At 36.4% G+C, this 22,887-nt stretch overlaps 2 protein-coding genes and 1 long non-coding RNA gene across 5 annotated transcripts in view; 2 read left to right on the top strand and 1 right to left on the bottom strand.

The window, feature by feature from the left end:
- Positions 1-22,887, top strand: part of LOC112573362 — a 38,831-nt gene that overhangs the window by 14,875 nt on the left and 1,069 nt on the right. For 2 of the 3 annotated variants that reach the window (XM_025253658.1, XM_025253660.1), the window contains exons 21-31: positions 16,296-16,376; positions 16,652-16,775; positions 17,082-17,255; positions 18,022-18,237; positions 18,877-18,995; positions 19,189-19,258; positions 19,899-20,135; positions 20,547-20,792; positions 21,442-21,672; positions 22,136-22,285; positions 22,834-22,875. In XM_025253658.1, coding sequence (XP_025109443.1) covers positions 16,296-16,376; positions 16,652-16,775; positions 17,082-17,255; positions 18,022-18,237; positions 18,877-18,995; positions 19,189-19,258; positions 19,899-20,135; positions 20,547-20,792; positions 21,442-21,672; positions 22,136-22,285; positions 22,834-22,875 — 1,690 coding nt within the window. Of the gene's footprint in view, positions 1-12,591; positions 12,820-13,179; positions 13,296-13,577; positions 13,624-14,236; positions 14,335-14,957; positions 15,070-15,162; positions 15,345-15,628; positions 15,743-16,295; positions 16,377-16,651; positions 16,776-17,081; positions 17,256-18,021; positions 18,238-18,876; positions 18,996-19,188; positions 19,259-19,898; positions 20,136-20,546; positions 20,793-21,441; positions 21,673-22,135; positions 22,286-22,833; positions 22,876-22,887 lie in introns of all 3 variants that reach the window. The other variant, XM_025253659.1, reaches the window with a different exon arrangement.
- On the bottom strand, positions 2,436-4,569 carry LOC112573369. Its single transcript, XR_003101210.1, has 4 exons — positions 4,433-4,569; positions 4,075-4,135; positions 2,893-3,033; positions 2,436-2,450 (listed from the first exon to the last, which is right to left on the bottom strand). It is a non-coding gene; the product is annotated as an uncharacterized LOC112573369 (long non-coding RNA).
- Positions 3,888-6,251, top strand: LOC112573368. The gene is made up of 4 exons (XM_025253667.1): positions 3,888-3,981; positions 4,446-4,595; positions 5,098-5,139; positions 5,458-6,251. Exons 1-4 carry the CDS (start codon positions 3,942-3,944, stop codon positions 5,592-5,594), a joined length of 369 nt encoding a protein of 122 aa, XP_025109452.1. The 5' UTR covers positions 3,888-3,941; the 3' UTR covers positions 5,595-6,251.

Below are 22,887 nucleotides of genomic sequence, written 5' to 3'. Positions count from 1 at the left end.
GCTAATTTATACTTGATATTTAGGGTGTTAATAAAGGTTAGCCAATCATTGATACAATGTATGCTGTTGTGGCTGTAACCTGGTCCATACATTATGCCCATTATGATTAACAGACATTTTCTCTTATCTTTAAGTCTGTGTATTATGTTGCTTAAATTTTGAATTATTCTATGTATGATTGGATGTGTTGTCCATGTAAGTATTTTGGAACAAAAATATAAAAAAAGAAAGTTCAGGTTTTCTTTGTTACATAAGTATATATATCTTGATGCCATTTCACTGACACTCAAATGAATGGACCGTAAACTTGTTTTGTATTATTCAATTATTGTTTTATAGTTGATGACAGATTTGCCACTCAAATAAGTTAATGATTACTATCTTGCTTCTGCAGTTAATTTTGGTGAGGATGGGTCTACTGCACCATACCATGCCACTAAAATGGTGCCAGACTCTGATGTTGTAAGCTGCGCCAATGCGTGCTATAATAGTACTAGCATGCTGTGCAACAGCTTTGATCTGTGTGATGATAAAACCTGCTTACTCAGCACCCTACATGTCCCAGATGGCAATGCCACTGGACAGTCAGGACAATGCCGCCATTTTTCTCGTACGTTTATTTTTCTGTGAGAAGATCTCATATCTGATAGCTTTGATTTCTCTTTTGTTACATATATTCACTCACTTTAGGGTTTAAAAACTGACACAAAATGTTTGTCTGCACTCTTTGTCGAAAACCTTGAGCTAGACAAGTTTTCTCTGTTTGGTAATCTAAATGACATCACCTCTTTGCTCTAATTAAGCAAAATAAAATGTACAGTAACAATGGTATTAGTAACTGTTGTGCAGGAACATTGGTAATTTCCATCATGGGTATGCCTCGATTATTTGGTCCTTTGCATGAACAATATGTTGGTAGTTATCTTTGATGCTAAATTTTTATTTTACACTTAGGGAGCAGAAATCATGACTTAATGTAGGTTAGGTTAACACCAGAATATGGCCCAGCACTGCAGAAGGTGTGAATTTCATTTAAGGATCATGTATTTTTTTTATCTATTGTGATTTACAAAGTCAAGGATGTTTGAGATGCCCTTTTAATAGCTGCTTTCAGTATAACTACTGTAAAATTTAGTCGGTATTTTTTTAGTACCTTTAATTTAGGTTTTTCACTTATTTATTCTAAGATTTTTGACAAAAATAACATATTTGCTTCTGTCTGATAAATGTAATCATTACTGTCACAATGGGTTTGATAATTTTTTCTAAATATCATACTCTTACAGAAGAAAGAAAATATTAAAGATAAGAAATGAATTATTATCAACAGGATTAACAAATGCTACATACGCGGAACCACCTTTGGAAAGAGCATATGCCATCATGAAGGATTTGGTGTACAAAGGATTGCTTAGTATTGAGATACCTGTTCCTGGAAATGAATCACAGGTCAGCAATGCTTTGTGATGCTCTAGCAATTGATAGTTTTAGAGGTTGTATGATTTATATATTCATAAATCTTTGTGTGGCTGTTGTTTCAAAGTATTTTAGGAAGGGTTTTTTTTGTTTTATTTTGTATATTTCGGTGAAAAGATAAAATCATGTTAAAGCGATCATAACTTGTTTTCAGTAGAATGCCACCTACACTGCAAAGGGCATCAGAAATGATATTTTACGTTCAAAGCCCCCAAGCGATACTGAAGGTAACTTTGTTTGTACTTCACATTTTATCCTTTCTTAAAATTCACTGGACAATTAAAAACATTTCAAATTCTTTCTTACTGATGATGATGACGGCACAATGCCAAAATAAAATTCTCAAATAATCACATATGAAGAAATTGTACTTTCTAAATTTTTGTAGTCTTACATCACTTTTGTTACTTAGCCACAGAGCACTCCAAAGAGACAGTCATAGATATAAATACATGTCCTGTGCATTGAATACAAACAAAAAAGTGATAACAATTTGGAAAATCTCAAGATTATTTATTTGTTTGAAGCAATGTTTGAAAATTGAAGGGATTTCTGCTTTCTTGAAAGAGATGTTTTTTTTCTATATTTTGGCCTTGGTGGCTATACATTTCTTATAGTTTGTTTTTTTAACATGAGATCTTCTGTTACTGTCCACTTTGTGTAAAGTGACATCCAGCTATTATGAAAATACATGGCTTAAAATCACCGTTGATGCTAATTCATATTAAGCACCCTCCATTTTCAGAAGGGGACCTTCACAAGTTCACAGTTTCTGATAAGAACATGAGGATGCGTGAACCAAGACTGGCAATTACTGGGTTAGCAGTGGATGACTGTGCCTCATCCTGTCTCAGCGAGCAGTACTTTGATTGTGAGGCTTTTTCATTTTGCTATGATGTTGGGAACTGCTTTCTCCATGATGTTTGGCCTGTAGACCACCCTGAGCTTCTTGATACGTCCTCCACCTGTGACCTCTACAGACGTGAGTCAAGGCCATGAAACACATGAAATGGGCAACTAAAGTGATTTCTGGTCACTTAGTTTGTATATTCCTATTTGAATATTTTCATTTATTGTAAACTGTTCTCATTACTGAATGGATTGTTAAAACTGTTATGGAAACCTGCAATAACAGTAGCAAACATTTTTTTGGAGCAATATTTTTTAACCCTCTTACTATAATCATAAAATTATTGGTTCTGGTCTAAACATTGCACAATGTTACAAAACCATTTAAAATTATTTTGTTATTAATGTAATAGTAATTTGAAAAGCAATTCTTTTTTAATGAACTGATGTCATCCATTGAGGTACTTGATATTCACATAATATTTTGAGTTTTTCCTGATTTCTATCAGTGTCAGAACAAGTAATATGTTTGTGACAGGACTTTACATCGATGAGTTTATAGAGTACCCAGGCCAAATCGTGGAAGGGGCAGCAGATATAGTCCTGAAGGCATCGTCTGTAGAGATGTGTGCCAGGCAATGTTTCCTGGGCCCAGGTTATCCGTACAGCTGTAGATCTTTTGACTTTTGCCCTGGCACTAATGACTGCCTGCTCCGCCATGTGCATATGATAGACATAGAACCATCTGCAGTGGTAATCAACTCTACATGCACCCACTTCTCTAGTATGTTCCTTCTTGGTATAAATTACGTTGTAATCTACCATTAGTTATTTCTGTGACAATTATGTGTAGCATTTAATGTGTGCAGTCAAATTTTGCTCAGTTCATTACAAAATCATTTATCCATCAAAAGAAATATCTTACAGCTGAAACTTTCATACCCTATATACAGGGGCTACAAACGGGCCTGAGTGCTTTGTCTCGTCACTAGACTGATTAAAATTAAGTACTAAACTTCTTCTTCAAAAATAGGTGCACTGACCACAAGGCTCTAAAACCTTTTATTCATATTTAAAGATATATATGTCAGATTTACTTCTTCTATGAACTAATTACTATTCAAGTAAATAGCTGTACAGAGTTGAGAAATCTGTAAATATACTAATTTTTAATAACTTTAATAACTTTTACATAAGCTTTTTTTTGTATCCATCTTGTTAAGCTTCTGTCTTATATGGGACCCTGAGTTTAGTTTTGATCTTAAGATTTCTGTGCATATATGCTCTTGATTATGCAGTTTGAAACTTTGCCATAAAAAATCTTGCTGTTCAAATATGTAAAAGTATTTGCAAACCAGGCTTTGAAAACATTATCCTTCTTCATATTTGCTTATAATTTTGATGTCCAACCTTTAATCTTACAAAGGAAACTACCTCAACGACTTTGATAAGATGACCAACAAAGTGTTGCCTAGCCTTTGTTGTGATGTGGTTTATAAAGATGTTTCACCACTTAAGTGTGCTGCTTTGTGTCTTGACGACCTGACCTGCCAGAGTTTGAGTACTGTACTGGAGAATGTCATTTTTCCTCTACAACTGCAAAGCTAAATTCAAGCATGACAGTCAGTGGAACATGTGATCTTTATATAATGCAAGGTAACTAGGAAGAATCAGTGAGAAATACAATTTTATATACACATTACTTTATCTGTGAAGATTAAAGATTAAAGGATAGTGCAAAGTAAGCACTTGCCAGTCTTTAGATGTGGATCCCTACAGGGAAGATGGTCCACTCAAGTATGGTGTTCATCTAGAAAAGTGCATATGAATCAATAGGAAAAAGGAGAGTAGTGGCTGTAGTTTAAAGAAACAGTGAAGAAACATTCCAAAATTAAATAAAATCACACTATAACGATTCAGAGGGGGATACTTTCGTCAGAGACATGAAGTCACCCACTCACCCATTGTCATTGGAATCATTTCAGTCGGAAACTCCCTCACATCATTGCCATCATCACTGAAACAGCATAAATTTTGTTTAAATGCTAGGGTTTGCGCCATACATGATCTTTTAACAATGCTAAAGGAGCGCAAAAGAAAAGGTTACTTTCAACTTTCAGACGAAGCAAGAGAGGTGGACAGAGCACCCACTGTTACTCCACAGGCTCCCTCTTCCAGTGCATCCCCTGTCCCACCAATCCGGTCTCCAATATTATCAATCCAGACTCTTCCAAGACACAGTGCCTTCATTGCAATAAGTGATGCCACAGGTACCATTTGAAAATGTATACATTTTGGTCTAATCTGTTATTCTCTAGGTATTAAAGATCTGCAAACTAAACAACTTTACCTGCTATTCCTTGTATCTAAACAGAATACGGCTCAGATTTTAAATTGTTAAGATTTTAGTTTTTTTATAGCAGTAACTGTAACCACCAAACCACAAGCTAACAGATTCTTCTTCACTTTCATTTATAGAACTGACCATTCCATCTAGATCAGACCTGGGCAAAGGCCGGCCTGCGGGCCTCAACCGGCCCGCCTCCTGTCTCTATATATACAGTATAACTATATTAGTCCGGCCCTCTAAAACCATCCCAATTTCTCATGCGGCCCCTTGGGAAAATTAATTGCCCACCCCTGATCTAGATGAAGGAAAAAAGCCAGCAGAAGTGCATTGTGGTTTTGAGCAGTCAGATAATATTTGTATGGTAGTGATGACGATTCAATTATTTGTAAGTAACTTAACATGTTTTTCCCTTTACTTATCAGATTGCCCACAGAAAACTGTAGACGAAGATTCAAGTAATACGGGTAAGGCATTGTAAATGTTAAAAATGCAAAAAGATATCATTAAACAAAAATTAACAGCCAGAGTGTAAAATTCTGTTGTTTGTGAGAGCGTTTCAGTGAAGGATAAAACTGCTATAAATTATTTGTGCTAAAAAGGTTTTGCTCAATATTTTCCTCTACGGTTAGTGCTAACAGACAAAGCATAAAGAGTTTTAGATAAAGTCTTAGCAATAAACGTGTACATTACTGAACAGAGGATACACGTATGTGTGTTGATCTGCACAGACATTATAAAATAGTACATATGCAAATGGATTTTTCTTTTAACTGAACTTTCAGGGCCACGTGTTGGTATCGCCTTTGGGGTCCTGATTCTGGGCATGATCATCGGAGCTGTTAGTGTCCTGCTAGTTCACCGTTATCTCATTCACCGTGTGAAAACTGACACAATAGAGCTACAGTCTGGTTCTCACTGAGAGCACCCGGCACTTTGGACCTGCAGTTGTGGGTGTGTGAGATAGAGAGAGCGCGAGTGTGCATTTACCAGAGTGTAAGACTGAATGGTGTGTGTGTGTGAGAGAGAGAGAAGATAATTATATATAGAGAGAACTGTTATTTATCTTTATATATCTGTGTATCATAGCAGACATGATAAAGTCAAAAATATTTTTATTTGGTGTTTTCCTGTTTTTTATGTATTGTTTGCTAGAATATATTTAAAGTTCCACAAATGGTGAAAATATATCAAGCATGAGAAACTGGATCCTCTGTCATGCTGTCAAACTGCATGGAATTGTCACATGAAGTTTTCTCCTAGAGATGGCCTCAGCTGAGGCCTGGTGCACATTCTCACTAGCTAGATGTGAATGCGGAAGCAGTCAACTATAAAAACTTTTAAAAGACCAGCATTTGAGCTGCCTGCTAGACATACAGCTACCGCGACTGTACTCCCAGCTCCATGTCATCATTGTTGCCCTCTTCAGTTCTTTTCCATTCTCTGAGATCTGCTTAGTATTAGGTTTGTCATGGTTCCGTACTTTGAGTTTTAGAGGCTGACTTCCCATCTCTTAGGTCTCTCTCTTTTCCTTTTGCCGCCTACAAAGACAATCCCTTCAAGTCCTGATCGACACCCATGACCCTTCCCCTTTTTCTGATCTATTGAAAAATGATGAAAAATTACCATAAAACCATTTACTTCCATTGATTTCCTCGCCTGAAATACTTCCATCCCGATATGCTTGCTCAGGTCCTGTCCATATTAGGAATTAGTGCAGGCGTCGAAAAAGCCCTTTAGTCTTTATAACTATTATAGGTAACTATACATGTATCTCATTTGATACCTTATCAGTAGTCGGTCGATCGTTATCAGCAGTCCTACTTTTATTTACCTTCCAACAGTCGAAACTATACATATCGCATCCCTGACTACAATAGAAACTATTGCTATACAAGTACTTTGATAAGTTTTTCTTTAAAGGCAAAAGCGGGTATGCTAAATAATATAGAAGTTTATTTTCTGTTTCTGTTCTGAAAAAAAAAAATAGAATAGTTTTTATTGAGAAAAAAACCGTTTTATATCAAACAAAGGGTAAGGCACAGGACTAAATTTATGTGAGATAAATATATATTAGGTCGGACACCATTGAACTAGAACACTCGTTTAGTCTAGTGAACACATGTGAAACAGGCGACAGCATAGATAGATATGCCATTTTAATCTGTCTGTCACTGTTTGATATCAGCGGTCACGTGGTCGATAAAATGTTATCACAGGAATATGACAGACTCGCTGGACTTTTGTGAGCAGGTTTGTGAAATTCGGTAAAGTTTTTTCAAAGTTTGTTTATTTTCATGGAAAAGCAAGATTAATTTGAGTAGGATTTATGATAACATGGGAGGACTTCGTGAATGCATGGTAAGTGAATTAAATGACATAAAAATAATGGACAAGGAGACTGTGATCATTGTAATGTCGCATGGTAGGATTTGAAATAAATAGCCCCTGTTTGCTTCATCTAGGATATCGAGTGCATTCTTTTATCTCGAAATGAGAGTCTGTGTCAAAATATGTAAGATTCAGGTACTCTGTTACACCCAGAAACATATAGAATTGCATTTCTGGTGCAATCACACTTTTTAAACAAACGAAGAGAACCGTTAATAGCAAGAACACCAACCACTGCAACAATCATTCTGAGTGACAGATGCACATGTTTCTCGTGCTTTGCTGAATCAGGAGCAATGTGTATAAACATAAAAAAATGTCAACAAGCTGGTGCCAAATGAAAGCTCTGACAGCCGTAGGTAAAATAAACGTACTGTACCTTTTCACGCGAATTGCAATAGAACATACTGGAAGTATTTTTTGCAGTGATGTGACTGACATAATGTTAAAAAACTCAACAAATTGTCCATAAATATAAAATAACATAACTCTCAAAGAAAAATAATGTAACGAAAATCTCGTCCTACAAAGTCGGAGATCCATGACGCTGAGCAGAACTTCTAGGACCGTTGCTAGGTTACAAGTGACATCACTAGCTGACACATAACGTTGCAGGTTGTCGTCACAATCGGTGTGTGCCTGGGGTCTTCTGTCAGAGGTGCAGACGTCACATGCCAACCGCCCAACAGCACAGAATACTTCAGTAAGAGATAAACCACCACAACCACTATCTCCCTACCATGCAGCTACTTCCCCATACACACATTGTGTATATACATTATATATATTACATATATAAACATTATATAATACATTCTATACATACATTCTATACCTACACATTACATTTATACACATTATTTATATACACAAATTTTGTATATACACAAATTATATTTATATACACATTATATACACATATTATGTATATACACACACATTATGTAAAAGAAAGGAAAGTACAAACACACTTCAATTTGTAATTATAATATATTTATCCTTGAGAGCCTGTTTTCCCTGACAGACAGTCTACCCGGCATACCTGAATTAGCGGATGCTTTCCACGTGTGGGTGGAGATTAGAACAGAAGGAAGCAACAGAACGGAGCTGGTCGAGGAGTCTGTGGATAACAGCAGCAACAGAGCCGTCCTCCGCCTCCTCAACAATGGCCGAGAGACCAAAACCATCTTTTTGTACGACTTGAACCAGACATTCGTCTTCAGGGGTATGTCCAAGTAGAAGGTCTTTTTGTTAAAAACAATAGGAAAAGCGCCTGTATAACATTAAAAAGCGATTTTCAGTCCACGATTTCCATGTGGCCACTCCGCACGATTTCAGAAGGTAGCTTGTCACGAACCAATTACGTTTGTCGTTTCTTTGTGTTTGTGGTCTTTTTGTGGCTAATACAAAGTCGTCTGCTTTTGTTGAAGACAAAGTGGATAAATGCTACTGTAGGAAAACATAGGCTGCGAGGAAAGAGTAATTTCGCTGGGTGGGATGTTACCTCCTGAAAGATTTATTTTGGATGAAAGTGCGACAAGACCTTTTATTTTTGCTGTTATAAAGAATCTGAGGTCAGTGGCACGTGTGATTTGTGTGGTGTTGAGATGATCCCAATATAATCGAAATCAGACGGAATGCAATAACATTGCCATAAAGTTGTTACAGAAATTAGGTGCTTGAACAGATTGAGATATCGGTAACAATCCCGTTGAACAGAGAGGATCGATCCATTGGAGTGGAGCAGAAAAAAACACACATACAGCTCACAATCTGCATGTCTCTCTTTCAGACACAAACTGTACAGTAGCTAACATCATTTCCGACCCCAGCCTCTTCGTTTCCAAGATACAGAATCCGAGTGGTATGACCTACCTCCCGACACAACTATTCTTCAATCTTCTCTGCTCCCAAGGTAAATATGGCTTTATGAGCAGAATCCCCAGAAAATGGAAACTGTTATACTCTATGAGCCCTGTGGTGCAACGGTAGATATATTTTTGTTTCGAGTCTTCAGTTACAAGATTATAAGCTGAACGACAAGCGGGTGGTCTCTGTCAGTGTTAGACTCGTTAATTGCAGAAAGACGAAGTCACGATTTAGCAGCAACTATACACTGTCAATTTATTTTTACAGGTGTATGCGGTAGACAGGAAGTCAGGGGCATACCTTGTGATCGATGGCACATGTGTATCCACGCCGCACGTGAATTACACTGTGGATTTTTATTTCACAGGTGAGACTGTGCTCTTAAAGAATGGCACAGTACTCTTTTATCCATGTTTATTATTCAGTGTTTATTTTTAGTTTCTTCTTCTTATTATTATTATATGCAGTGCATGACTGGCAGCCGCCTTCCAGCAGCCCGCAGGTACCCGTCAGGTTCATGGTGCAAGGAAATCAAGCACTTGACCCAGGCTCCCCGTCTCTCTTCAGTCGCGTTTATGACTTCTTTGGGTATGAACCTCAGAGTGTCGTTGATGAAGAAGTCTTTGAGGTGAGTACAGACGACCTTCTGCCACAGTTAGATGTTGCTCTAACGACTAGAAATCTGTGTATTTATACGAATATTTTTGTGTGCACCACATATTTATGAATTTTATTATAGATGCATTACAAAATGTAAAATAGTTAAGAGGCAGATCCACGGAGTTGTCTCATCTTTACAAGCGCTGTTTTAAGACTTTCTTTGTGTGGGCAGACAACCAAAGGAATAGTGTGTCGTGGCAAGGAAGCGACGTTGCTTATACCCGACCTAACCGGTGACTATTATCATCACTATCGGCAAGAAGCCGTCGATGTTTTGAACAATGTTATCCGTGGGTCAGAGGTATGCAGTTTTGCTTTCACTCGACAAGGTGCTTTGGGTTTTCAATCATCTTTTCCTCTGTTGTTCTTCTTTTCTGGATGCTCTTTGTTTCATGAAAAAAATGTTTGCCACCCAAAACCATTCTTCATTTGATCAACACTAATAACATTATGCTGTGCACTAAGGACAGGTCAGTCAGTTGAGAGAAAGAAAGCACCTTCCATGTTCAGCATAAAATCACCGTTACACAGACTGGTTTCAATTACTAAACATATGAAAACGTTATTTCACAGGTATGGTTTGACTCAAAGAACAAGTTTTCTCGAATGGATTATAACCTGCCTGATGCGGGCCCTATCTCAGAGGTGCACGACTTCAGCTATGGTATGTGTCGAGATCGGAGCAATCAGTCATGGCTCAGTCTCTCAAGATGTGCTCATATATATATATGCTCATGTGTGCGTGAGTGTGTGTGAGAGAGAGCCTTGTTTTCTTATTTTCTTACATAAAAATACAAAACATATCAGTAGTTTAACAGCCTCTACACAAGGGAAGCAAAACATGGGTACTTCGACAATCCAGACCTACATATCTAGCTGTGTTTCACTCTGGTCCTTTTCAGGGGTGCGTTACCTAAGAGATGTGAGTTCGGGACAGTGCACACCAACGAGCTTAGAACAAGAGGCCATCGACTCCAGACTAAACACTCAAGCTTACCTATCGAATGGCAGCTATGTGCTGACGATTAAAGACCCTCTAAATTCCTTTCTTGTTGATTCTGACTTCAGTTACTCAGGGCAGGTGAGACGCACATTTTGTATCGTGCATCTTGTTGACAGAATGGTCATTAAATTCAGCAACTTTTTACTGCCTGACCAGTTTTAATTTGTGAAATGTTTTGAAACATCTGTTATTCTTGCTAGACGGCCTATATATGCCATCGTTTTAACCTTTTATAGGAAATCACTGATTAACTGCTGAAGAGGTTGTAAAGCGATATAGCTCTGTTACCGAAAACTTCTGACATACTATCAATTTAAGATCAGCTCAAGCGTTTGCTGTCCACTAGCAGTTTATTTTCAAACTTTTCATCTCAAGAACTAATGGCTGTTCAAAGCAAATAAAGTCTCTATGATGCTAAACACCGTAAAATCTGTCTTACATGACACGAAGGTTTATTTATATTATCGAGGGTGACTTTCACAGGCTGTTTGTGTTTGTTGCCCACGCATGTGTGTCCTTCATATTCTAGCGGAAGACCAGGGGGGTCATGTGTAATGTGTTCACCTCCCAGCGCTCCAACTTTGACTACTTCAACAACGGCAGTGCTTATACGGCTACGATTGAAGCTTACTTTAGTAAGTGTGCACAGACCTTTTCACGTTGTGCTGCTTAAGAAGTAGAATGAATGAATTTTAATCGAGAATTAGGTAATTAGGACTGTGTCGTTTATGTTTGTAAATAGAACACTTGCACAGTGAACCATTTGCACTAATACTGCATTACACTTGTTTCAGCTTCACTTGAACCCCTTCAGACTGGAGGTGACCATTCCAGAGGTAAAGCTTGACTTCCAGGGGTATTAATACATTCTAAGCAGCAAGTCATCATCATCATCGTCGTCGTCGTCGTCGTCGTCATCAATCATCATGATTCATATCAGAAACAGTCCTACTTTATAGTCACCGTGTTATTTTGTTCTAGCTGGGTATCGACACTATCTTCAACATCTACGACTACGACAACATTTTAACGGATTTGGAGGTCTTTGATGTTGCCAGCTGTTTTAATTCGTCCGCCAGGCTCGACTTTAGGGTCCGTTTTGCAGGTACTTGTCTTCGCTTGATGCATTCCTTTCCTCCGGATCACCTATATACTGTAGTTTATGCTTACACAAGACTTTTCTGTAAATCTCCGTTTACTAAAAAGTTAGGTTTTCTGTTTTCCAGCAACGCTGCACTTCTGTAGTTTTTTTTTAAAGTGCTTTCGTTCAGCTCGGATGAAATTTTTGTTGGAGACGAAGACGAGGATTTTCATTCTCTCCCCAAAAGTGTTCCAATTTCTGTTGTGAAGTCGTTACTGAGGGACGAGAAGGTGAACTCTTTCGACCTATAATGAATAGAAGGGATGGTGAAACTAGTCGTTGGCTTAATCTAGTAACACCTTGGCAAACTGGCTTTATTTTCAGTCCACTAAAGCATGCAACATCTTATTCCAAGGCCAGCAATGCCCTAATCACCATTTCTTTTGTCGTTTTAATTTTTCTCATTATCTTTTCACATCCGATTTCATTTGCTTAAATCGTATCATGGTTGAATCTGCTTTGTTTACTTTAATTACCAATTGAACCTTTGTTCGCTTATTGCAGGCAGCTATATCTACAACTACGATAGACATTTAACAAATAGCATCAGGTTCGATGGGCATAGCACTCTAGCAAGCATAATGCAAGTCAGCCTGCTGCGCATCACGCGGTTGAGGGTGGAATATGACGACTCCTCCATCTACCTGGTGGCTAGTCTCCTCGATCGCACCCCGTCACTGGGTAAATATTGAGGCTAACGCCAACGACTGGGTCTCGTCATGAAAGGGTCACAAAGTCATTATAGATGATGTCATTCTGGTAGTTTAATAGCTTTGCACGATATATGATGAGAATGCTAAAGTGTTCATTTAAGTACACCCCAGCTTTGTTTGACCTGCCCCATGTTTGCCCCAGCCCAGTTCACGCGTCTGGCGAACACAGTCATCGAGCAGAACGACGACAGTCAGTTCGCCGACATCCCCAGCGCCGCCGCCTGCAGCGACCTGTGCGTGAACAACCCCGAGTTCCTGTGCCAGAGCTTCGAGTTCTGTCCTCTTGACCAGAAGCCCTGCAGACTCAGCAGAAGCCACGTCAGCGATGGAGGAGTGTCCGTTGTCACCAGCCGCTGCGACTTGTATTCAAGTGAGTGACTGATCGAGTTATTCAGTCCCTCTTGTACAATCTAGTGATGAAAATGAGAATCATTTCTTTTACCAGTTTAGTTTACTTGTGCAGACCTATTACATTATATACTTCTTTTATATTTAGCTTTGTCGATCCATTCAATCGCGGTAAGGGATCGAACAATGCTAGAGATTGAAAATTTAGACAGAGACTATGATGCTTTCATTCTTTGAAAATGACATTCATGATGTTGGCTGCCATAAATAGAACTATCGGAACAGGCTTTGGTTTGTTTGTGTGTGTGTGTAAGAGAATGTGGACTATATGTTGTGATATTTAGCCTAGCCTTTACTAACAAATCTCATTTTGTATTTGCAGGAACTATTAATGTTCAAGGTTCAATAGAGCCAACAATTGAAGAGGCATACTCAAACCTTCTGAATAAGTTGTTTTCCGGAGATTTTAGCATCTTTGTTACATTCGGGGCTGACAGTGTATGTTCACACATTTCAACAACTGAAGTTAAATAATCACTTATTGTTAAAGAAATCACTTTAATGTTCTAAATATTATTTAGCGTTAAATTTTATGTTATGAATCATGTCGTGAAATTTTGAATGAATATGCCAAAGCAGTTATACATTTTTGCTTAATTTTGCACAGACATTAGAATAGGATTTACACTATGGCGAAAAAAAAAATTAATGAACCTTTATATTCTAGTTTTTTTCAGATTTTAATGTTTATTTGCTGCATTACTGTGTTAAATATTTCAGGGAATTTATTTCCCCGTACCTGCTGTATCTTCAGAAATAATGTTTGGTGAGGAGTTCTTTATTTCTTTTTTAGTGTTATATCCAAATTGGTTATGACAGTTGAATGAATCCACAAAGAAATATGGAACATGAGTACACATTTATTCAGTAGGGCTGTTGTTGTCTTTGTTACTTAGAGCAATAGGTCCACTTTGATTCTACAAGATTGTTAATAATAAGTTTTATTATTTAAAGGTCTGAGAGCTGTTTTCTATATTAAGATTTAATGAGATGCATTTAATTATAAAATTTCTTTTGTTACCTGTTACAAATCGTGCACAAATCTGTTTATTCTTTTAATGGATCAATCAATATATCCCTCCTCTTTTAAAAGTATTAGTGTCACCTTTTTGCATAGTATATAACATCTATGGATTCACGAAGTCTTAAGTTGAAAGAAGAATGAAAGTGTCCTGTAAACTAAAAGTATGTGTAAAGAGAATATGCATTTTATTAGACTTAATTTGTTTTAAATTAGTATATGTATAATTGCTGCATTGTCTATATAATAGATGCTGTAATAAAATGTGCATATTATTCGACTATTAGTCACACAATTTAATATGTCTTAAGCTAATTAAAGATTTTCAAGTAATCATCCAAGATAATGTTTGTTAAAGGTCATTATGATGATGCACAACTGCCATCCCTACCAGCCAAGTTCTCTTATCGCATGGAGATTGTCTATCCACAGGAAAGTTTGGTTAATGTCTATGATGTAAGAAATAATTTTTTCACAAGTTGTAAGGTTTAGAAATAAAATCTATTTTTCAGCTCAATGTGGAGTACAGAGTCGCAAAAATTCTGTCATGAAGCTTTAAGACTTTTAGCAGAAGTTTTACATATTGTTGATGTCCCTTTGGAAGTCAGCTCTTTGTCTTCCACTAACTCAGTTGTAATTCAGTTTCAGTAGGTTAATTACACTTTGAATTCCCAAGAAATACCCGTTTCTGTATCAGAATGTAGTATAGAACTTTCTCAAAACAACATGCAATTTCACTCCATTTACTTTTTCTTTTGGTTGAACTACTTCTTTCAAGTACAAATTATAAGACTGTTGGTGGTCACTCGATCTTTTGTAATCACTTATTTTTAGTAAATTGGCTTCTTTCTCTTATTTTTAGATATTGCTAACAAGTAATATGGATGAATACTAAATTTGGTTCATTTTAAACAGAAATTTTCAGAATTTAGAAGGAGTGTCCAGGAATACAAGCTAAACTACATAGAATATTTGCGAGTACTTGCTCTTATTGAAGTAGGTAATTCACAGTAAATGCATTGTAAGTGCCCTTTCTTTCAACTTGATGGTACGATCTAACTATGATGGCAACAATGAAGGTGTGGTATGACTCACCAAACCAACTTGTGCGCATTGACTTCCGTGATACAGTCCCAGGACCTCCTTACTACACATCCTACACAGTTAGCCGCATTCATGATTTCACCAGAGGTAAGAAATCTGCAGGTCTTGCTTTTGTAATCTTAGATGTTTAATATAGACCTAGTCTGACTGACACCTTCTTATGTTACATGTATGTTAAAGGGATTGCATATGACATTGACACCCACCAAGGCAACTGTACTGTGAGTCCTATTCGAAGTGTAGGGGACATTGATGTTCAGCTTCTGAAGAGCTCAAGATCAGGAGCAGGAATAGAGATGGTTAGCATGAAATCTCCCTCACAGCTGTTTCACCTGGACAATACATATAGACATACAGGTCAGGTGAGTGCTGGTGTTTAAGAGAAGAATTTCTATGGATATTGTGAATGTCTTACCTATGTGATAGGACTTTAAGGTGTGTGTGTATATCTGTATGCTTTTATCAGTTCTGTCGTACATCATCCATTTAAGAATATTATTAAGTTTGTTGGTTTCTTTGATATATCACTATCATTGATGATTTTGTCTTTGTGTTGCTGTAATCATAGCCACTGACTAATTATATCTGTTCCATGCGAGGTTTCTCTCACTGAATTAAATGATTACATCTTTTTCAATTTGTGCAGAAAACTGTGAGAGGCATCTTGTGCGATGTGTTTGAGTCAGTAAGGTCTAATTTACACATTGGGGGACCAGACGGTGGTGTACAACACCCAGTCTTCCAGTATTTCTTTATATCTGTATGTTATTGTCATATTCTAATTTACTCAGTTCTCAGTGTAGTAGTTATCGACGTAAATTTAGACTTCATGATGACAAGAAAATAATATAACTTATGTATGTTACTGCTTAGCTGTCAGGCTTTTATGTTTGAAGTTTTCTTTCAAAGTTTAAAGTTTTAAATTAGCTGCTATATATGCAGTTTTTTTGTTCTGTTTCCTTTACTCCAATATACTTAACTATAGACCTTATATATATATATATCACATACTTTGTGTATGTGTGTGTGAAGAGAGTCTATGAGTAAAGTGTGTAAAAAAAAGAAAGCTATTGATTGGGTAGTTAAGGGAGTGTTATTGTGTGTACTTTGTGAATGCTTACGCATATTTTACATGACTGTAATGTAAACACATGAGTTTTGGCATTTACACTATACTTACTTTATGCAAGGCTTGACATATGCATTTGTTTACTCATGGCTCTCCACTCACTTGAAATTCTGCTCAGATGTTATTACATTTATATGGGACTTAGTACTGCCAAGTGTTTGAAATGATAATGTTTGATAATCAGAGTGACTGGTCATACATTGGTGACAATGAAGATGATGCTACAGTGCAAGCACCTTTGATGCTTACTGTGACAGACGCTGAGGTAAGAAGACTTTCTCCCTAGTGGTAATGCATTAATTGTTAACGTTAGGCTAAGTTTATAGTAAAGCAAGTCTCAATGAATTCTAGATTAGTAGATTAGAATTTTGTGACTCATATAATAGTTCATTGTCCAGCTGGTGTGTTCTTTGTATATAATACAATTTCTCCACGTTGTATATTATCAAAAACTCTACATCCTCTATTCATGTTTAATCATGATGGTCTTATTTCTATTTTTTTACTTGTTTTAAGTGCAAGCATGTTAATTTTTTTCAGGCAAAGGTGTACATGATTTACAATTTCTTTGACTTCAATGATGAGTATTTGACTTCTCAGAACTTTGACATAAGCCCATGCTTTTCTGATAATCAAAGGATTGACTTTGTCATTGATTTTAATCGTAAGTCCTTGTATGTTGTCATTTATCTATCTTTTGTCTCTTGAGTTATTGAGGGAAAACTTTATGCATTTTAACAACTGCTCTCTCTCAAAGTCCTTTGACAATTTACCCATACTAACATCATTGTTGTAGTGAGAGTGCAATAATATTGTCTGACATTGTTTTACGGTACAGTCTGTTTTACTGGTTTGCAGTAAAAAAAAACCTGCAGCATTCAACCATTATGCATATTACTAGTGCACAGCAAAGAATGAGCTGTTAATATTTGTATGTGTTAATCATTGGTTGATTTGTCCTTTACTCCAGAGACTTATTATCCATACCTGGCAACACGTGAGTGGGACTTCAAAGAACAAGTTCAGTTGAAACTATCATCTTTGCTCCGAATATCACCACTGCGTCTGCAAGATCTACAGGTTGCATACAATTCAGACCAAACATTTCTTGTTGCCACATTGCTTGAAACTGTGGCGCCTCAACGTGAGTATAGAAAGAAGGAAAGAGGATTTTTTTCAGTGTGCATGAATGTGTGTGTGTGAATGTTACAAATGTCTAAAAGCAGCAAAAACCAAGGCTTTTGTCATTATTTCATAAAATGGGATCTACACTGACCATACAACATAAGTCATAGAACATCATCATCTATTAGTCAAGAGAAAAGCAGGTGTCATTATTTGGTGCCTCCTTCTCCTATTCTCATTAGATGCCACCCTCTAGATAACAGTTTCATGTATTGTTTAAAATTTCTTTCATTCCATCATCAACGACATTTTGAAATATAATTGAAATAACTATAATGAATACTTCATGTTTAGCATGTTTAGGGTATCAATAAAGATTAGCAAATCATTGTCTGATATGATGTATGCTGCTGTGGCTGTATCCTGGTCCATCCATTAATGCCCATTATGATTAACAGACATTTTCTTTTATATTCAAATCTTTTGCCTGCGTTGCAGCAGATGGGTTCCTTGTTATTTCTATTATCTTATGTGTATTATGTTGCTTAAATTTTGAATTATTCTATGTATGATTGCATATGTTGTATAAGCATGTATTGTGGAACAAAAATGTAAAAACAAAGTTCAGGTTCTCTTTGCTACAGAAGTAAAACACATTTCACCAACTGTCAAATGAATAGACCATAAACTAAATTGTTTTGTATTATTCAATTATTGTTTTATATTTGATGACAGATTTGCCGCTCAAATCATTTAAGTTAATGATTGCTATCTTGCTTCTGCAGTTAATTTTGGTGAGGATGGGTCTACTGCACCATACCATGCCACTAAAATGGTGCCAGACTCTGATGTTGTAAGCTGCGCCAATGTGTGCTATAATAGTACTAGCATGCTGTGCAACAGCTTTGATCTGTGTGATGATAAAACCTGCTTACTCAGCACCCTCCATGTCCCAGATGGCAATGCCACTGGACAGTCAGGACACTGCCGCCATTTTTCTAGTACGTTTATTTTTCTGTGAGATCTCATATCTGATAGCTTTGATTTCTCTTCTGTTGTATATATTTACCCACTTAAGGGTTAAAAGATACAGACTGACACAAAATGTTGGTTTGCACCCTTTTTCCAAAACCTTTATGTTGAGCTGGACAAATTTTCTCTGTTCAGTGATTTAAATGACATACCTCATTGCTCTAATTAAGCAAAATGAAACAGCAACAATGGTATGTGTAACTGTTTGATACTAAATTTTTAAGTTACACTTAAGGAGCAGAAATCATGACTTAATGTGGGTTAGATTAACACCAGAATATGGTCCAGAAGGACACAAGGTGTGAACTTCATTCAGGGATCATGTATATTTCTTATCTATTGTGATTAACAAAGTCAAGAGGATGTTTGATACGCCATTTTAGTAGCTACTTTCAGTATAACTACTGTAAAATTTAGTTGGGTTTTTTTGCCTTGGATTTACGTTTTTCTTTTATTTATTCAGATTTTTTTACGAAAATAACTTATTTGCTTCTATCTGATAAATGTAACCATTACTGTCACAGTGGGTTTGATAATTTTTTTCTAAATATCCTACTCTTACAAAAGAAAGAAAATATTAAAGATAATTAAGGAATTATTATCAACAGGATTAACAAATGCTACATACGCAGAACCACCTTTGGAAAGAGCATATGCCATCATGAAGGATTTGGTCTACAAAGGTTTGCTTAGCATTCAGATACCTGTTCCTGGAAATGAATCACAGGTCAGTAATGCATTGTGATGCTCTAGCAATTCATAGTTTTAGAGGTTGTTTAATATATATATACACGCATAAATCTTTGCGTGGCTTTTGTTTCAAAGTATTTAAGGTAGGGTTCTTTTTTTTTGGTTTTATTTTGTATATTTAGGTGAAAAGATAAAATCATGTTAAAGTGATCATAACTTGTTTTCAGTAGAATGCCACCTACACTGCAAAGGGCATCAGAAATGATATTTTACGTTCAAAGCCCCCAAGCGATACTGAAGGTAACTTTTTTTGTGCTTCTCATTTTAACCTTTCTAAAAATTTACCTACCTGTTGGACAATAAGAACATTCCAAATTCTTTCTCAAAGATAATAATGGCACAATGTCACAGTAGAATTCACAAAAAATCACATATGAAAAAATTGTACTTTCTAAATTTTTATAGTCTTACATCATTTCTGTTACTTATATAGCCACAGAGCACTCCCAAGAGACAGTCGTAGATACATGTCCTGTGCATTGAATAAAAACAAGAAAAGTGATAACAATTTGGAAAATCTCAAGATTATTTATTTGTTTGAAGCAAGTTTGAAAATGGAAAGAATTTCTGCTTTCTTGATAGAGAGTACGTTTCTTTCAGTATTTTGGCCTTGGTGGCTACATTTCTTGTAAACATCTGTCACATTGATAAACATTTTGACGTAAAGAGTTTCTAAATATGCAAGGTGTATTGCTACATTGTTTATATTATATATATATTTGGTTGCCATCTTAAAGTATCACGTTTTAAAGTTTGTTTTTTTAACATGAGATCCTCTGTTACTGTCCACATTGTGTAACGTGACATCCAGCTATTATGAAAATACATGGCTTAAAATCACCCTTGATGCTAATTCATATGAATCTCCTTCCATTTTCAGAAGGGGACCTTCACAAATTTACAGTTTCTGATAAGAACATGAGGATGCGTGAGCCAAGACTGGCAATTACTGGGTTAGCAGTGGATGACTGTGCCTCATCCTGTCTCAGCGAGCAGTACTTTGATTGTGAAGCTTTTTCATTTTGCTACGATGTTGGGGATTGCTTTCTCCATGATGTTTGGCCTGTAGACCACCCTGAGCTTCTTGATACATCCTCCACCTGTGACCTCTACAGACGTGAGTCAAAGTTATGAAACACATTAAATGGGCAACTAAAGTGATTTCTGGTCACTTAGTTTGTATATTCCTATTTGAATATTTTTATTTATTGTAAACTGTTCTCATTACTGAATGGATTGTTAAAAACTGTTATGGAAACCTGAAATAACAGTAGCAAACATTTTTTTTGGAGCAAATATTTTTGTAACCCTCTTACTATAATCATAAAATCATTGGTTGGGTCTAAAAATTACACACTGTTACAGAACAGTTTAAAAGTATTTTGTTGTTATTAATGTGATAGTAATTTGAAAAGCAATTCTTTTTTAATGCACTGATGTCATCCATTGAGGTACTTGATATTCATATAGTATGTTGAGTTTTTCCTGTTTTTTGGCAGTGTCAGAACAAGTAATATGTTTGTGACAGGACTTTACATCGATGAGTTTATAGAGTACCCAGGCCAAATCCTGGAAGGGGCAGCAGATATAGTCCTGAAGGCATCGTCTGTAGAGATGTGTGCCAGGCAATGCTTCCTGGGCCCAGGTTATCCGTACAGCTGTAGATCTTTTGACTTTTGCCCTGGCACTAATGACTGCCTGCTCCGCCATGTGCATATGATAGACATAGAACCATCTGCAGTGGTAATCAACTCTACATGCACCCACTTTTCTCGTATGTTCCTTCTTGGCATGAATTACATTGTAATCTACCATTAGTTATTTTTGTGACAATTATGTGTTGCATTGCTCATGTGCAGTCAAATGTTGCTCAGTTCATTACAAAATCATTTATCCATCAAAAGAAATATCTTACAAAACTCTCTATAGGGGCGAAGGCCTAAAAAAAAAAAAAAAAAAAAATGTATAGGGGCTAAGAACGGGCCTGGGTGTATGAGATTTGTCTCGTCACTAGACTGATTAAAATTAAGTACCAAACTTCTTTAAAACTAGGTGCACTGACCACAAGGCTCTAAAACCTTTTATTCATATTTAAAGATATATATGTCAGATTTACTTCTTCAATGAACTAATTACTATTCAAGTAAATAGCTGTACAGAGTTGAGAAATCTGTAAATACACTAATTTTACATAAGCTTTTTTTTATCAATTTCGTTAAGCTTCTATCCTATATGGGACCCTGAGTTTAGTTTTGATCTCAAGATTTCTGTGCATATATGCTCTTGATTATGCATTTTGAAACTTTGCCATAAAAAATCTTGCTGTTAAAATATGTAAAAGTATTTGTAAACCAGGCTTTGAAAACATTATCCTTCTTCATATTTGCTTATAATTTTGACGTCCAACCTTTAATCTTACAAAGGAAACCACCTCAACGACTTTGATAAGATGACCAACAAAGTGTTGCCTAGCCTTTGTTGTGATGTGGTTTATAAAGATGTTTCACCACTTAAGTGTGCTGCTTTGTGTCTTGACGACCTGACCTGCCAGAGTTTTGAGTACTGTACTGGAGAATGTCATTTTTCCTCTACAACTGCAAAGCTAAATCCAAGCATGACAGTCAGTGGAACATGTGATCTTTATATAATGCAAGGTAACTAGGAAGAATCAGTGAGAAATACAATTTTATATACACATTACTTTATCTGTGAAGATCAGAGATTAAAGAATAATGCAAAGTAAGCACTTGCCAGTCTTTAGATGTTGATCCATACAGGGGAGATGATCCACTCAAGTATGGTGTTCATCTAGAAAAGTGCATATCAATAAATAGGAAAAAGGAGAGTAATGGCTGTAGTTTAAAGAAACGGTGAAGAAACATTCCAAAATTAAATAAAATCACACTATAGCGATTCAGAGGGGGATACTTTCGTCAGAGACATGAAGTCACCCACTCACTTATTGTCATTGGAATCATTTCAGTCGTAAACTCCCTCACATCATTGCCATCATCACTGAAACAGCATAAATTTTGTTCAAATGTTAGTGTTTGCGCCATACATGATCTTTTAACAATGCCAAAGAAAGCGAAAGAAAAGGCTACTTTCAACTTTCAGACGAAGCAAGAGAGGTGGACAGAGCACCCACTGTTACTCCACAGGCTCCCTCTTCCAGTGCATCCCCTGTCCCAGCAATCCGGTCTCCAATATTATCAATCCAGACTCTTCCAAGACACAGTGCCTTGATTGCAATAAGTGATGCCACAGGTACCATCTGAAAGTGTATACATTTTGCTGTGATCTATTATTCTCTAGGTATTAAAGATCTGCAAACTAAACAACTTCACCTGCCATTCCTTGTATCTTAACAGAATACGGCTCAGATTTTAAATTGTCAAGATTTAAAATATTTTTACAGCAGTAACTGTAACCACCAAACCACAAGCTAACAGGTTCTTCTTCACTTTTATTTATACAACTGACCATTCCATCTAGATAAGGAAAAAGCCAGCAGAAGTGCCTTGTGGTTTTGAGCAGACAATATCATTTGTATGGAAGCAATGACGACTTTAAGTTTCACACTTAATACTAGCAAGCACCCACCACACTGAGAAAAAGAATATTTTTTTTAACTCAATGTCCTAATCTCTAATTTGATCTCATTGAATGTGATGTAACAGGCCAGAGTGATTGAGGATGATTTTTTAAATTTAATATGCTCAGCTTATTTTTTACCACAATGTGATAGATATATATTAAAAACTCCGTTAAAAGGTTCATTTAATCAGTAACTTACCATTTTTTCCCTTTATCAGATTGCCCACAGAAAACTGTAGATGAAGATTCAAGTAATACTGGTAAGGCATTGT

The sequence above is a fragment of the Pomacea canaliculata genome, linkage group LG10 (assembly GCF_003073045.1).
Source record: "Pomacea canaliculata isolate SZHN2017 linkage group LG10, ASM307304v1, whole genome shotgun sequence".
NCBI classification, from domain to species: domain Eukaryota; kingdom Metazoa; phylum Mollusca; class Gastropoda; order Architaenioglossa; family Ampullariidae; genus Pomacea; species Pomacea canaliculata.
The sequence above is the reverse complement of the archived record's forward strand: the minus strand, read 5'-3'. Positions and strand labels throughout refer to the sequence as shown.

What these genes read in the sequence shown, in the direction of transcription:
- LOC112573368 (XM_025253667.1), top strand. Translation starts at nt 3,942, where the DNA reads ATGACAGTCAGTGGAACATGTGATCTTTATATAATGCAAG. An exon ending in TGCAATAAGTGATGCCACAG is followed by an intron (nt 4,596 to 5,097) that starts GTACCATTTGAA and finishes TTTACTTATCAG; the next exon opens with ATTGCCCACAGAAAACTGTA. An exon ending in CGAAGATTCAAGTAATACGG is followed by an intron (nt 5,140 to 5,457) that starts GTAAGGCATTGT and finishes CTGAACTTTCAG; the next exon opens with GGCCACGTGTTGGTATCGCC.